This window comes from Lethenteron reissneri, chromosome 25 (genome assembly GCF_015708825.2).
Source record: "Lethenteron reissneri isolate LAM-NWPU_2019-01 chromosome 25, ASM1570882v1, whole genome shotgun sequence".
Taxonomy (NCBI): Eukaryota; Metazoa; Chordata; class Hyperoartia; order Petromyzontiformes; family Petromyzontidae; genus Lethenteron; species Lethenteron reissneri.
The window spans coordinates 6,569,346-6,584,047 of record NC_083803.1 but is presented as its reverse complement, the minus strand read 5'-3'; the positions used below and the strand labels follow the sequence as shown (position 1 = coordinate 6,584,047).

The 14,702-nt window shown below is 42.0% G+C and overlaps 1 protein-coding gene across 5 annotated transcripts in view; it reads left to right on the top strand.

The window, feature by feature from the left end:
• LOC133347109 (leucine-rich repeat transmembrane protein FLRT3-like) overlaps window positions 1-14,702 on the top strand; it is a 39,173-nt gene that overhangs the window by 20,642 nt on the left and 3,829 nt on the right. The window contains exons 1-2 of one of the 5 annotated variants that reach the window (XM_061559070.1): window positions 3,648-3,820; window positions 3,866-4,457. The exons of 1 other annotated variant lie outside the window; for it this stretch is intronic. Coding sequence is in view for 1 of the 4 variants with exons in the window: in XM_061559069.1 (XP_061415053.1) it covers window positions 10,314-10,366 (53 nt within the window). In the remaining 3 variants the exon portion in view is untranslated. Of the gene's footprint in view, window positions 1-3,647; window positions 4,458-5,005; window positions 5,132-10,298; window positions 10,367-14,702 lie in introns of those variants that run through there. 3 more of the 5 variants (XM_061559071.1, XM_061559073.1, XM_061559069.1) reach the window with 3 other exon arrangements.

Sequence of the window (14,702 nt, the reverse complement as noted above, 5' to 3'; positions counted from 1 at the left end):
TCATTACATTACATGTGTCAACAAGTAGGGACTATCTACAGCAGCATCTACAGAGAATTGCCAAAATGTATGTAGAATTTGTTAAAGGTGATGTAGTTATGTGAAGTGAGTCATAGCAGGAGCAGGAAAATAATGGGACCCAGGATGAGAAAATTTGCCCTCTTTAGCAATTGGTGGAAATAAACTGCTTTCAATAACACAATATATATAACAAAGGTAAAACTGAGCTCCCAAAGTAATTTAACGCAATCTAATCCAAGACCTGCAGCACAACATAACAATCATTGCTACAGCACACAGATCAAGAGAGAGACAATGTCTGCAGATGTAAAATTGTATCGATACAAGTAGTAAAGCAGCATGAGCAGTCTATATATAGTTTACTGTGGATGGATATATGTGGTATAGCAGAGAAACGTGTTCTTTTCCCCGAAGTCGAATTTCCCATGTTGATCTTGCCCAAGGAATTGACTGCACATAAAATGACTGCTCTTCACTGCACTGGCAAACACTTGACCTAGACCACATAGTGTTGTCAAAGTCAGTATAATTTAATGACAATTACGTGCCGTGCGAAAGCCAAGCTGTTTGTATGTGGCTGAAATATTGCGGCCAAATTAACATCTTCATGAAGCGGGAGAAAACCCATCACCTTGGCAATTTGCCCCCATCGTTGGTAATGGAGACGTTCGCAAGATTTTGCCAAAAAATAATTGAATGGGGAGGAGTATATGCCAATGTGTGAATTAAGCCGTGGTGTAGTACATAATATAATTAGCATAGATATTTTCAATTCCTATCTAGCTGTAGCTGTTGAAGACACAATGGACAGAGATCAGACATCACATTACAATTATAACCCAGATCAGGCCACCCAAGATGCTCACTCTGTGGAATTTCTGCATGCATTTCTTTGGAAAGAGCTAAGTCTGACCACCCAAAGCATTAGGCTGCCGTCCAGCCTACGCTCTGTGGGTTTCTGATGAGATGTCTGTTTGTTCATTCAGTCTGAACCACATTTAAGGATGTTGCAATTGACTGAGTGGGGGCAAACATCACTTGAATTAGGCAATACATCACACGTGTAATTTAGTTTGCCTGATAACATGGGCAAAGACAATACCTAGCAGACTATTATTGATTTGCTTTTTTATGCAAGAAAGCTGCGTAGTACTGCAGGAAAGTGTTCATGTGCCGAATAAGTCAGGAAAGGATGCAGGACTGAGGACTAACGTCTAAAAGACAAAGACGACGGTGTTTGGAATGGAGAAAATTGAGAAGAAGTAATAATAGAAAGTACCATGACTGTGACTAAAGGAATTTGTATACTTGGGAAATCTACTGACATGGGATGACTGCACGAAAGACATAAGGGTGAGGATCGCAAAGGCAAAAGGAGTAATGGGAGAATTCAATGACATCTGGAGAAGCTAACAAATCAGCTACAATAGCGAATTGAACATCGTAAGAACGTGCATGTTTAGTACAGCATTGTATGCCTGCGAGACTTGGATATTGAAGAAGACTGACAGAGATAAGATGTTGGCATTCGAAATCTATTGCTGTAGACGGATACTGCATCTAAACTGGACCCAAAGAGTGACCAACGTAGAAGTAAGAAAAACGTTGCACACAGAAGAAGACAACCTGATGATGCAGGCAGTGATGAGAAGGACACTGACACTATTTGGACACACATGTCGGATGGACAACAATAGGAAAATAACAATGTGTTGCTTAGAAAATGAAAGGAACCGGAAAGAGAAGAAGACCTATCAGAGAATGGCTTGACAACGACATAAGAGATTGGTGGTAGAAAAATGTGGCACTACTTGAGTATGTTGGCACAAGACAGAGAACATTGGAAATAACGACATGTGCAGTGGACACATACGGGCTATCTGCCCGTGGATCGTGATGATGCCTATGAAGCTTTTGTGCCTATGATGTTTAACACTACTCTTTAAATGCATAATTAATTAAAACAATATCTAAATTGTAGATATACCAAACGGTTGAAACAAAATGAGGTAATTTTTGCTTGCACCCTATATAATAACGGGTTGAAACTAATTATGCTTGTTTATTTTGGCAATTATATATTCTTAATGCACCGGGGATACAATTTTGTAGTTCCCAAATAGCCCAGAGTTAATTGAATGCACGTATACCTGCTTGTTAGGCTTTCACTAACTGCAATTTGCATACCTGTTGAATAAAAATGAACAACTTAACAAGATTATATATTGGAGCAGCATCTGGAGACATTGTTACACGAAATGTTAAAATTGTTTAACTATAATTGTATTACCGTGCAATATAATTAGTCGTTAAAACACTTACATTTAGACCCGGTGAATGCATTCTTGACGGTGCAGTTATTGCACACTCTGTTCCCATGAAAAAGTCCGCTTTGGAGGGTGTACTCTCCATGAGGTTTAGCTTGAATTCTTTACCTTCGTAGCGAAAGAGATCTACATAAGCGTACTCGAGCTATTTGCAGCGCAAAGGTTAAGTAAAGCAAATTAGACACCATTGGAAATGAAGCTGCTGCTTGCCGTGCATCATATGTCTTTGTTAAGCAGGGGTTAGTAGCGTCGGCATGTTTGACTTTGTCTCTTTGTGATGATGCATGTGGCCGATTAGTTAAGTTGGCACCTCAAGCTTACAGTATGTCCCGCTGAATGTCAAACAGTTGCTTCGGCGTTTGAAGCTCTCCGTGAAAGCCCAGGGTGCTGAAATCTGCATGAATCGTGCCCAAGTGTGGGTCACATTGGACTGAATGTCAATGAGATTGGCAACGTAAAGTGCCGTACAATTGTATCGGCTGCTTGTTACCTAAGTGTGGTCACCACCTGGGAATAAACAACGCGCTGCTCCGGTGGTCAGGCTATTTTTTTTCTTCTGTGTTGTGGATATTGCAAGTTTGGGGCTATATTTATCGACGGCTTTAAATAGCCGTTTCAATTAAAAACGTGCCAGATGTTTACAGAGAGAGAGAGAGAGTAAAATTAAAAATAACCCAAACGGAAGATGTTGTTTTTCTAACACAGATACCGATGATTTTATTTTAAATATAGCCGCCAGATTATTTGTAACAGCATACTTTATAGGAGACGCATTTTTAATCAACAGGAGTGTGTTTAATCATTTAAAATAATATGTAAGTTACAACACATTGATCAAATTATAGTTTCTTTTAAACCAATTTATCTCTTGTTCGATTAAGAAATCCTTTGCTCTTTACACCACAAACATATACATACATACAGACACACACACGCATGCAGTTGCAGCACGTTATGTCAAGAAACTTTGCAATCGAACAAAACATACTCATTGGATTTTCAAATAACGCAGACAAAATATGGCCTGCCCCAACAACATATGCAGCGAGGCAAAGGGGGGGGGGCCCACAGCTTTGATGTATTTTGACAGCGCTCCATGTGGAAGGGTCCATGTTGATGAAAAAAGGAGGGTAAAGCCAATTCGAGCAGCTTAAGCAGAGCCACTCCACGCCCCCCTTGCACGCCAGCCGCCCCATCCTCTCGCAACTGGGGGAAGAGAAAAAAAACCCTCTCCTCCCCCCTTACCCAGCGCTAAAAAATGCAGCCGCCCTGGGTATTAGCTCCATGCCCTGTCAGAAAGAGACAGAGGGGCTTGCGACCCGCGAAGTCGCGCGCAACTGACTTTGTCCGTCCGTCTGTCAGGCAGCAGCAGCAACAGCAGCAGCAGCAACAAGAGACAGCGAGAGGAGAGACACGTCAGATGCAGAGGTAGGAGAGTTGTTGGACCGAGAGGAGACACATCAGTGGCAGAGGTAGGAGAGTTGTTGGACCGAGAGGAGATCACATCAGCGGCAGAGGTAGGAGAGTTGTTGGACCGAGAGGAGTCACATCAGTGGCAGAGGTAGGAGAGTTGTTGGACCGAGAGGAGTCACATCAGTGGAAGAGGTAGGAGAGTTGTTGGACCGAGAGGAGTCACATCAGTGGCAGAGGTAGGAGAGTTGTTGGACCGAGAGGAGTCACATCAGTGGCAGAGGTAGGAGAGTTGTTGGACCGAGAGGAGTCACATCAGTGGCAGAGGTAGGAGAGTTGTTGGACCGAGAGGAGACACATCAGTGGCAGAGGTAGGGAGAGTTGTTGGACCGAGAGGCGCGTAGGCAACTAAAACAAAAAAGTTGCGTTCTTTTGACGGCGGGCCGACAACGACACGGGGTAAACAAAGCACCACGACGGAATAGGGTGGCTTGTGTGTGCGCTTTTTTTGTTGTTTGTTAAATCGCGCGAAACGAATGTCGAGAAAAGTTGGCCGGCCACTCAAGTGAGCGCGGTTCGAGCGCGATGAGGTCTGCAGAGCGGGGTGGTGAGCGTCTGCGGTGAGCGTCGTGAACGCTGCTGCCTGGGACCCACGAATGCCCTCCCTCGGTTTCTCTCGAAAGCCACGCACGTCTGACGGTGAGCGGGGGTCTTGCGCGCGTTTCGTCGCTTTACCCGTGTTCATTTCTGTGCATGTTGCGTTACACTTCGGATTTGTTGTTGTTGTTTTTGTTGCCTGTGATGGATTCGAAATTTTCAACGTGTTGTTATTTTTGTTTTGTCTTTTGGAATTGCTGCTGTTGCTGCAAAACTGCGCGTTAGGTATCTTAAGCATGGCTTTATGTGACCGTCCACGTGCGGACTAATGTTTTAAATAATGTGGTGAGATGTTAACTCCCTCGTCCTGGTATACAGGAGGTCGTGGGTTCCATCCTGACCTTGACGCCTGTATATTTGGAGTTTTCATGTTCTCCCCGTGGTCGCGTGGATATTTCTCTGGGCTCTCTTTTTTTCCCCTCCACCTTTATAAACATGCGTTTCCAGTATTTGGCTGCTATGAATTTCCACGCGATAAGCCACTTCGTTGACCCATCATTTGTCGCCAGGTCGCTTTTGAAAAATAGCTATATAGCTCAGTGGGCCCTACCTTGTAAAATAAACTAGTTTCGTTTTAGTTTAGCGTACCCGAGCATTAGATCTCTGTGGTTTTTTTTGGTGCGTGAGCTTTAGTGTTTTCCAGACCGGGACTACAAAAGAGTGTGAAAATCTGGGCATGATATCTCTGCCAAACTTCTAAAACAGATCTAGAAAGGGTGAGAGAAGTGGTGTTGCACTGCGTATTGATAGCGCGGACTATTAGATCTTTGTGAGAGCCTTAGGCAGTATCATATCGTAAATGTGAATCTGTGTGTATTTTGTGATGTCCCATTCCCGTCGGTCTTGCTATATAATAGGCAATACACTCGTGTCTCTACCGTAACAACGTATAATGGTGAAATAAGACAAGTGTGAGCCAACGTTTCTGTTACGGTTGATGCATTTCACAGTCTTTCACAAGTCTGTGAAATGAGTAAAATGAGAGATGACCATTGCCCATTGTTTGAACAAGCGAAGGGGATATGTTATGAATTTACCTCCAGTAACACATGATTTCATCGGTGCATAAAGGTTTGGCTTCATATCCGATTTCAAATCAGCCCAATACGACGTTTAAGCTCTATTCATCAAAACTTTATTTGTCGCGTCCTATGTATATGTTTTAGAGGTGAGCTTTTTAAATGTGTGCACAATTATGTGCTACTTGTGTTTAAAATGTAAACACGTTTGCTTCAAAAGTAGGTGCGAATCAGATGCTGCAACTTCAAATGTGCGAAACCGAATATAAACTTCCATTTATACACTTTGGTAAAGCTTAATATTGAATAAATTAAGAAATTTTACAATAAGTACAACTACTTAATTTAATTAAAATAATATGCCAAAAATAATGTCACATTACTTAAAAAAACAGCACCATGTCTCGTTAAAAAGCGGCGGACACATTATTTGTGTAATTGTGCCCCACGTACTAACACAACACTTTCTTCATACAAGACTTATGGGAACTGTATTTTGAAATGTTCTGTAATTACGCGGAATTATTAAAATGCATAGCATTGGAGTCTGCTTTAAACCAACACAAAATCACGCCAAAGGCTCTCCCTCCAAAGTTATGAAGTGGCAGGCACCATTCAGGTATGTATACTCAGAAACAGTAGTGTAGTGCATTCAATATTTTGCAGGTATTCTTGGACACAATGAGTACTAACAATTAAGACAGACACAAATATCAAAGTATTTAATTGAAGGTTGGTTAACATCTAAAACATATTCTTTGGGTCTTTTGGTAAAGTCACGTAGATGGGTTCAAAGAAAATAACGAAAAAAACTACGACGTTTCGATCGCAACACAAGCGTTCGTCATCGGGAAGAGGGCTAAACATATTTTACGTTCTCCAATGCTTGTATGTTATCTGTAAAAAAATCGGTTTCTAAAAAAGCAAACATATAAATGTACATATTCATGCCAATTAGAAGATGCTGAAAGGTTTGAAAATGACAACTTACAAAAATCGTATAAAGGCACTGGTAATTTGTAAAGGACCATGTTTTAAAGCAAATTTGTATATAAAACACTTAACAAATTGCTCAAAATAGTGTGCATCTACATTTACGACATTATTTCTACAACTTTTGGAAAATCTCTAATACGCCATTAGAATGGTAGAGATAAAATGCCCCACTTTAGCACATGTACGTACAAAATTCTTTTAAAAAATGGAAACATCTCATGTGCAATGTCATTGATATTATATATATATTGTTAGTCTTCAAATGTGTCTTTAATTATTTTAAGACACTATTCTCACATCGCAGACCTGTGCTTGGGCAGGCTTTCGTCCAGCAGTGAATTGATCGTGGCTGATGATGATGGTGATGTTCACATTATAAGCATGGTTGGTCAACAGGCATGAGGGTTGTTATGAAAATGTTTGGGCCCAACTATGCAGTATTTGCTGAAAAGCCATGGGTATTTCATTGTTTCAAAATGTATCACTAAGAAAATAAATATGTTATAAAATAGCAGAAATAATTTAGCTTAATTTCATTAAACAATATTTTACTTTTTGAAATGTTACTATTGTATCCATTTCAAATGTATAAGGGCAAACATGTTATTTCTTAAAATAGACTGTCATTTAAAAACTATAATTTTGGCTTAGTGTGGTGGAGCGAATGAATGAAAGAAAAAAATGGCATCTCCGTTTAAAAAAATGTTCCTGAAACTCGGCATGCAAACTAATCCGGTGTGTGCACCCGTGTTCTCCACTTAGGCACGAATGCCACGTGAAGTGGACCTGTGGCAGATATAGATGTGGAAATGCAAAAGTTTATTTTTTATTAAACATGAAATTGCCTTTTTCGCCAACACATTGCGAGATGCGTATTGATATTTTAATAATGTAAAGCTGATGGCAGGCAGCATTTTGGAAAGTGCAGGGGGGGGGGGGGGTTCCACTTGGCACTTTCTTGAAACGCTGACATGAGAAAAACATTTCTGTGTCCTCTAGTTTATCGAAGGAACGCATGCAATGTCCTGGAAATTCAGATTCTACCCTTTGAAAGTGTAAAAGAAATTCACCTTCATGCATTTTCTGTTTGTAATAAATAATTGAATAGTACATGCCACGTTTGTGTTGTTTCGCAATGTTGTGTCCTAGATTTTACAATTATCTCTTTTTCGTGCATGTCTTTATATCTGAATTGGTATTTTTGTAATTAATAATTTTTCCTTTGATATTTTTTTTAGCCAGAAATAGCAGTGTGTGCCATTTTACATAACAAAACACATGGAATGAAAGGCTAAGAACCATATCGTACGTACAGTGATGTTATATAAAAGTTGAAATGACCTTTTTGCCCATTAAGGGCTAGCAGTGTAACACACGCTACGTCAATATTCCAAATGAAAATAAATGTTTCTCCCATTAATGATTACCTCGGTGCCACTTTCATGATGAACTGGCTGGCTGAAATAGTAAGCCAATAAAATCCAATGAAACTGCAATGGCCATGTATGCCACCATGTAACCTTTAGGCTGCTGGCATTTCCATACCTTTTGAAAGGAAATTGAACATTAAAGTTTCAAAGAAACATTTATAAAATGAGATCTAAATGACCTATTGCTCAGATTTCTGTGGCAATATGAAGCCCAGGAAAGACATTTATAAATCTTTTTCTGGGTCCCAATTATAGTTGGGTAGAAGGCGTTGGTAATAAATGCCGCGTCCACACACACACAAACATCGGCAAATGGCAGAGGTCAAGCACGCGTTCCTTTAATGTCGATTGAAACACAGTTATAAACTGTTAACCACCCTGAACAAGGACAAAAACACTTTTTATGTTCTGTGTAAATATAAATCTGTGAATTTAATCACATTCAAAATCATCTGCAGTATAGCATTTTTTATGTATGCCAAATTAAAGTCATTCGTATCACACACACACTTGGGGGAGTGGTGGCATAGTGGTTGGTATCATACGTTATGAAGTTTGCCAGTTGAGTTGGATTCCCGGCCACGGCTAACATGAGTGGCGAGCGATATTTGAACTGGTCGTACCCTCGCCCCCATTGATCAACTGATACTGAACAACACGATTAAGTACGGTCAAACAATCCCCGTGACCAAAAATAGTGTGGGGAGGCCTTCATCCAGCAGTGGATTGACAAAGGCCTGTAAATTATTTTTATTTATATATTGGTTACTTAAGATAAAATAGACACAATTTCAAACTTACACTTTATACACACCAATCACCATCAGGAGTCCTCTTTCCCAGAATAATGCATCCCCAGCCTCCCATATCTCACGTTCCTCAGCTTAAACACAAGCATGGCATCAGCTGTGGAGCCGTTTATATCGGTCCGATTGCAAGTTCGTGCTCCGGTTTAAATCTTAAAGCACTCCGCACTCGACACGGCACCCGGCACGCCGAGCATGCGGACGGACGGTCGACCCTGCCTGAAGTTGTGCCTCCGTGGAAATGGTTTCGTTCATGTTGAGTAACTCGCCGGCAAGCACAAACGTGGGGCCAAGATCGCTCTCGCTTGCATACACAGTGGGCGGTGTGGTTACCATGGAATCTGGCTATTTCAGTGTCGAGCAAGTTCTAACCGTTTTGGCAAGCCGCCGTGACATCATGCGCATAGCCAGAACGTGCTCACCATGTTGAGTGAGTCTGGCTGGGTGTTTTGTCACCCACGAGTTGCTCAATGTCAACGTTTCCTCGAGCTGACAACCGGGCAAGATGCTGACTTGCTAATCTTACTTGATGTCGTTGCGCCGCGGAAAAGAGCCTGCTCCTTGTCACCACCGGTCGTATTGTCAGCCGCGTGCACTCCGCATGGCAGGCACATTTTGGGCTGCGCGCTTTGAAATGTTGCAGCCTGAGAGCTGGCTCTGTGGCTACCGCTCGTCAAGAAGCTCCGAGGCAGAAGCTCATGGAAACCACTTGTTTCTGGCACATTCCGTGCGGAGCTGTTGTTAGAATAACTTGTTAGAATAACAACAGCTGATTTTCTTGATGTTAGAATAAGATGCTGACAAGTAAGAAAAAAAGTGCATTTTGAATGAGTTGGGCATTTTTCCCCAGTCAAGCTGTGTGTTGTGTGAATGACAAAAACTGGTTTGCAACATGGGGTATCGTTTTGGATAATTGTTTTATCGTCAATGAGTGTTTACGTGCATTTGGGTTACGGAAAGTATTGTATATATTTTTTGATTGGCGCAATTATATGATAGATGCTGATTACCTGAATTTACTCAAAATCACAGATCCTTTAGAAAATACTTTCTCTGCTTATCAGCAATATAATTATTTATATAAACCCTTGTGTGCGTCTCACAACCACTGCATATGTGCACAGATATGCAACACTCACAGACTTTACGCCAGGGTAGTCTGGAGAAAACATTATTCGTGGGTGTGATTGACCCATTGCGCTCGGAGTTATAAATCCCTCCATGAGTTTAGGCTTCGATTCCCTTAGTTGGCATCCACCCAGGCACTTCTAGTAATTAGGAACGAGTTGTCCTTTAACTCGGTGCCTTTTATTTCAGAAGTGAAAGCATGGTTGATTTGTGTATGTGCATAGCGCTTTTTGTTGTCCATTATGATCGGATTAATAAATAATTATTATAAGGCAACTAATACTTAGGAAATGATTTCGATTCTTCAAAACTAATGCTCTCTCGGCGATAATGCATGACTCCCAACTCGCAGTGCTTGAGTGATGGAAGCTGCCATCAAGCTGCTTTTCCCATGATAGAATTTCTTAACCATAGAAGAAGGCGCCCTCTTTACACACCAATGGCCCAAACGAGAAACACAGACACCCCCCCCCCCCCCGAAAGGCGAAGGACAAGCCGTAAATACCACGTGGCCTGCCAATGGTGGGGCTGGAACAGGCCTCCAAAATGCAGAATTATCTGGAACACATCGTGTGAGTAACAGCAAAAAGGACACCGCAAGCATTAATACAGCTCTCTGATGTGTGAGAAATGTAGTGACTTTTAGACAAGCGACCTTTTACAGAATCGTGAAAGTGTGGTCTGTCAAAATGATCTGCAACTGCAGCTTGCAAAGCACCTTTGAGAGAGTGTTCATCACACGTTGTCAATAATCTGACCACGTTTCTGGTTACGGGTAGCAGACAAAACACGGGGAGCCTCGAACATTTCTCTTGTGTGTGAAATGTGTGGGCGTACGCTTGCAACTATTACACAAGGCTCAAGATTTCAGTACAAAACATGAAAATAGCAAGAAATGTACTTATATAAATGTATTACTATTGCACATTTCTAAGGAAGAATTTGTTTTGTTCTTATGTTTCAATGGACCTGTGAACTATCCATTAAACACCCTGACAGAATGAACCACCACAGCGATTATTTCTTTTTTTATTACTTCTGCTACATCCCTGACTGTGGATGCTTCATTGTCCAATGAAAACATATCAACTGTTTAATGGAATATGCATATTGAATAACCCCACGCAAACTCCTAACATTGAACACATTTTTTTTCTGGAAACCGTACAGCATCTTCAGCGATGGTGAATCCACTGCTAGTTGAAAACCTCCCAAAGCAGTTGTCATATCTCGCAATCCTACAATGTATCCACATAGCACCTGCACATGAGCTGATTTCATCACTCCATCTCTTTGGTGGACGTGCTGTATGACTGCTACTCCATCTTTATTATTGCGCCTCTGAAACCATTCATACAAAGTAAGATTTGGTAATGCATGGCTTATAAACTAGCTATGGTTCATTTACATTGCTGGTATACCCATTGCTCCAGCGTATGATTGGCTGAAACATTAAACTTGGCTTCATTGTAAATGATTACCTTTTGGTCCGATTCCTTGAAATCCCTGATCACATTTGGCTAATCTTGATCAATCTAGAATAGAAATTCACAGACCATGTACTCCGCACACATTGCTCATGAGATATTAGTTGTGCGTTCGTTATTTTCGAATTAACTTATTTCATAATTATTGTGTGCATGCATGCAATACGTGTAAGCAATTTAACTAAGACGCATGCTTGCATTTGTTAGTTTACTGATATTGCAGCAATTTGAAATCTCTATCCATGAACATATTGCTATTAAGATTAAGCAGATCAGCATCTGGCCGCACATTCATACCATTTAAATTATAAAACTGGTTATACGGGCAGTCATCGAGTTACGAACCCGATTAGTTACTGAGATCCGTTCGTAAGTCGGAACAATAATGCACTGTATTTAAATGCCCATGCGTTAAGTGTTATGAAATGTGTAATGGTTCAACCAAAAGGGTAACATTGTTAAACTCATAATAAGAAATATTGTACATTTGCATCTCACACTGTAATAAATATATTGTACAGTAGATACAACCTAAAATAAAGTAACATCAAAAGAAAAACACTTTGATTTTAATTTACCTTGAGTCCTGATGCTAGCTTGTTTGTCGGAAGGATGGCAATGAGTCACTACAATTGTGCGCACACACGGGGCACGCGCGCATGTACAGATAAAAACAAAGACACAGACACACACCCCAACGAAAACCATCCCCCGTGTAACCTTAGCAGACTGTTGGGGCAAGTGCTGTTAGTGAGCAGCGTCTATGAAGCCCGGCACGGCACACGAGGTGGTGGGTGGCCAACGCTACGCCCGGTCGCCTTTGTGACCCCAATGGCGCTGTTCACACACCGCACCAGGTACTCATTTGAGGCTGAGTCGACGTAGGGGAGGCCGCCCAGGTCCCACTCAGAAAATTGTCACTGGTGTTGATCGTGAATTGAACTTTGGTCGCCAGTTTCGTTAGACAGCGTGCTGTTGTACTACAGCTCCCCCCATACACACGCACACAAAGACCCCTGTATAGGCTTAACAGATTGAAGGAGTAAGTGCTGTTATAGTGAGTAGCACTTATGAAGGCTGGCACGGCACACGTGGGGGTGGGTGGCCAACACCACGCCCGGCCCCTTTGTCTCCCTGGTGGGTGATGTTTACACATTGCACCAGGTACTCATTTGAGGCCGCGTCGACCTAGGGGAGGCCCAGATAATTGTTTCTGGTGTTGTGCCGTGAGCGGGAATCGAACTCGGGTAGCCAGGTTTAATTGGGCGCTGACCGCTACACTACTGCTCCCCCACTCACACTTTCACACGCAAACACTCCCAGCGTGAGGCCGACTCATTGTACATCTCGCAGAAGATCGCTCCTCTGAACAAAATAGTTCCGCAGTTCAGATTGCAATTACGAGTAAGCAATGTGGTTTTTTAATATCACGGAAGCTGATTCGTAAGTCGGGCGTTCGTAAGTCGGCAGTTCGTAAGTCGGGACTTCGTAAGTCGGGAGTTCGTAAGTCGGGAGCTCGTAAGTCGGGCGTTCGTAAGTCGGGCGTTCGTAAGTCGGCAGTTCGTAAGTCGGCAGTTCGTAAGTCGGGACTTCGTAAGTCGGGAGTTCGTAAGTCGGGAGTTCGTAAGTCGGGACTTCGTAAGTCGGGACTTCGTAAGTCGGGACTTCGTAAGTCGGGACTTCGTAAGTCGGGACTTCGTAAGTCGGGACTTCGTATGTCGGGACTTCGTATGTCGGGACTTCGTATGTCGGGACTTCGTATGTCGGGACTTCGTATGTCGGGACTTCGTATGTCGGGACTTCGTATGTCGGGAGTTCGTAAGTAAAGGACTTTGTAATATCCTTTGTCGATACTAGTGGGAGTGAAAACCAAGTATTCTATTTGATTTGGAAAACCCAGTGTTGTCTACTCACCTGGAATTACACAACTCGTCAAGGCTAAAACTTCCTCCAAATGGCAAATGTGTAATGAATGAATAGCACTGGCAACTCGCTCGATGTCGCGACAATGAAATAGCTTGGAAGGCGAGTGCTGTATTCTAGTATGGAGGCGAGGACACGCCAAGGCAAATGTACCTATGTGCTGGGGTTGGAGGTAGGGGGGTATCTTTGTGCTTTGGTTGCAGTTAAACTCCCCCCACACACCGACGTACAGACACACGCGCGCGAACACACGCATGCGGAATTTTCACGCTGCGGCGCTTTGTGTAGCTAAGCGAGCAAGAGTGCTCCATCTTGTGCTGTGGGCCAGAGTTTGTGCTGCTGAAGCGTCGGTGCAGGTGTCAATCCTGTCGTTCCATTCACGAGTGGCTTAATTAATTACTTTGTTTACAAAGTGGTAGAGGTAAAGCTGCAGCCCTGCAATTGCTTAGCTCTGCCCACTGCTAGCGGAAGTGCCTCTACTTGAGGGAACTCTAGAGGTAGCCCCCTCTAGAAGATATGTTGACCTACTCTTCCACTCTGGCCAAGATGTCTGGGAAGAAGTTGGAGTTACCCACACTTTACCCCACAACACGTGACTTGCCAATCGACTGACTATGGTACACACATTGGTAATGCTGGATGCCCAGAGCTAGGGGACTTTGTTTATTTGAAAATTATTAAAGAGACATTGCATATGTATTTCGGACAATGATGAATTGAAAGCTTTCGTTGTTAAATCAGGAAGATAGGTTGACGATCAACAAAATAGCAGATGTGTTTTTCACAAGTAATATTATTTTATACCACCGTACTAATACATATTTAGGATAATAATGTTTCCATCTAGTTTCAGCAAGACACCAGTAAATGAGAAATACTCCAACAAATCAACCCAAGCCATCTTGACATCTCTCTTAATCAGTGATGGATATAAGCAATGCTGTTTGTCAGTTGTGTGATGGGTTTATCGGACTCTATTCAGTGTGTTTTACAATTACAATGGACTAACACACACACACACAATCACAAGTAGAGTGACACAATGACCTGGTAAAAAAAAGCAGTAAGATAAACAAGCTCTGTTTCCTGAATGGAGCCTCATTTTTTAAATGACATGGCTCGCATATTTTTTTTACTTGCCTTGAAACCCTCTCCATACTAAACCCCCACTCCTGCCAATCCAGGCGCCACTCATCACACATTACAGAATGTGGAAATTTGTTTCCTGGATATTTGTTTAAATTTGCCCTGGTATGCATGTGCCTTCATAAATCAAGTTGTTTATAATTGTATTACAGTACTTAAGTAAAATACAATGTGTTGACCGCTCATTGCTTGTTGTTAAAAGGCCCAGACCATTTCCACATTTCTGAGTACCAGTTGATATTTTTCCATACATTTTTCAACTTATGTCATATTAATTACTTAACAAAACACACACAGCACATATCTATATTTTAAATTAGAGCATGGATTCATGTTCAGTATCACAATACTA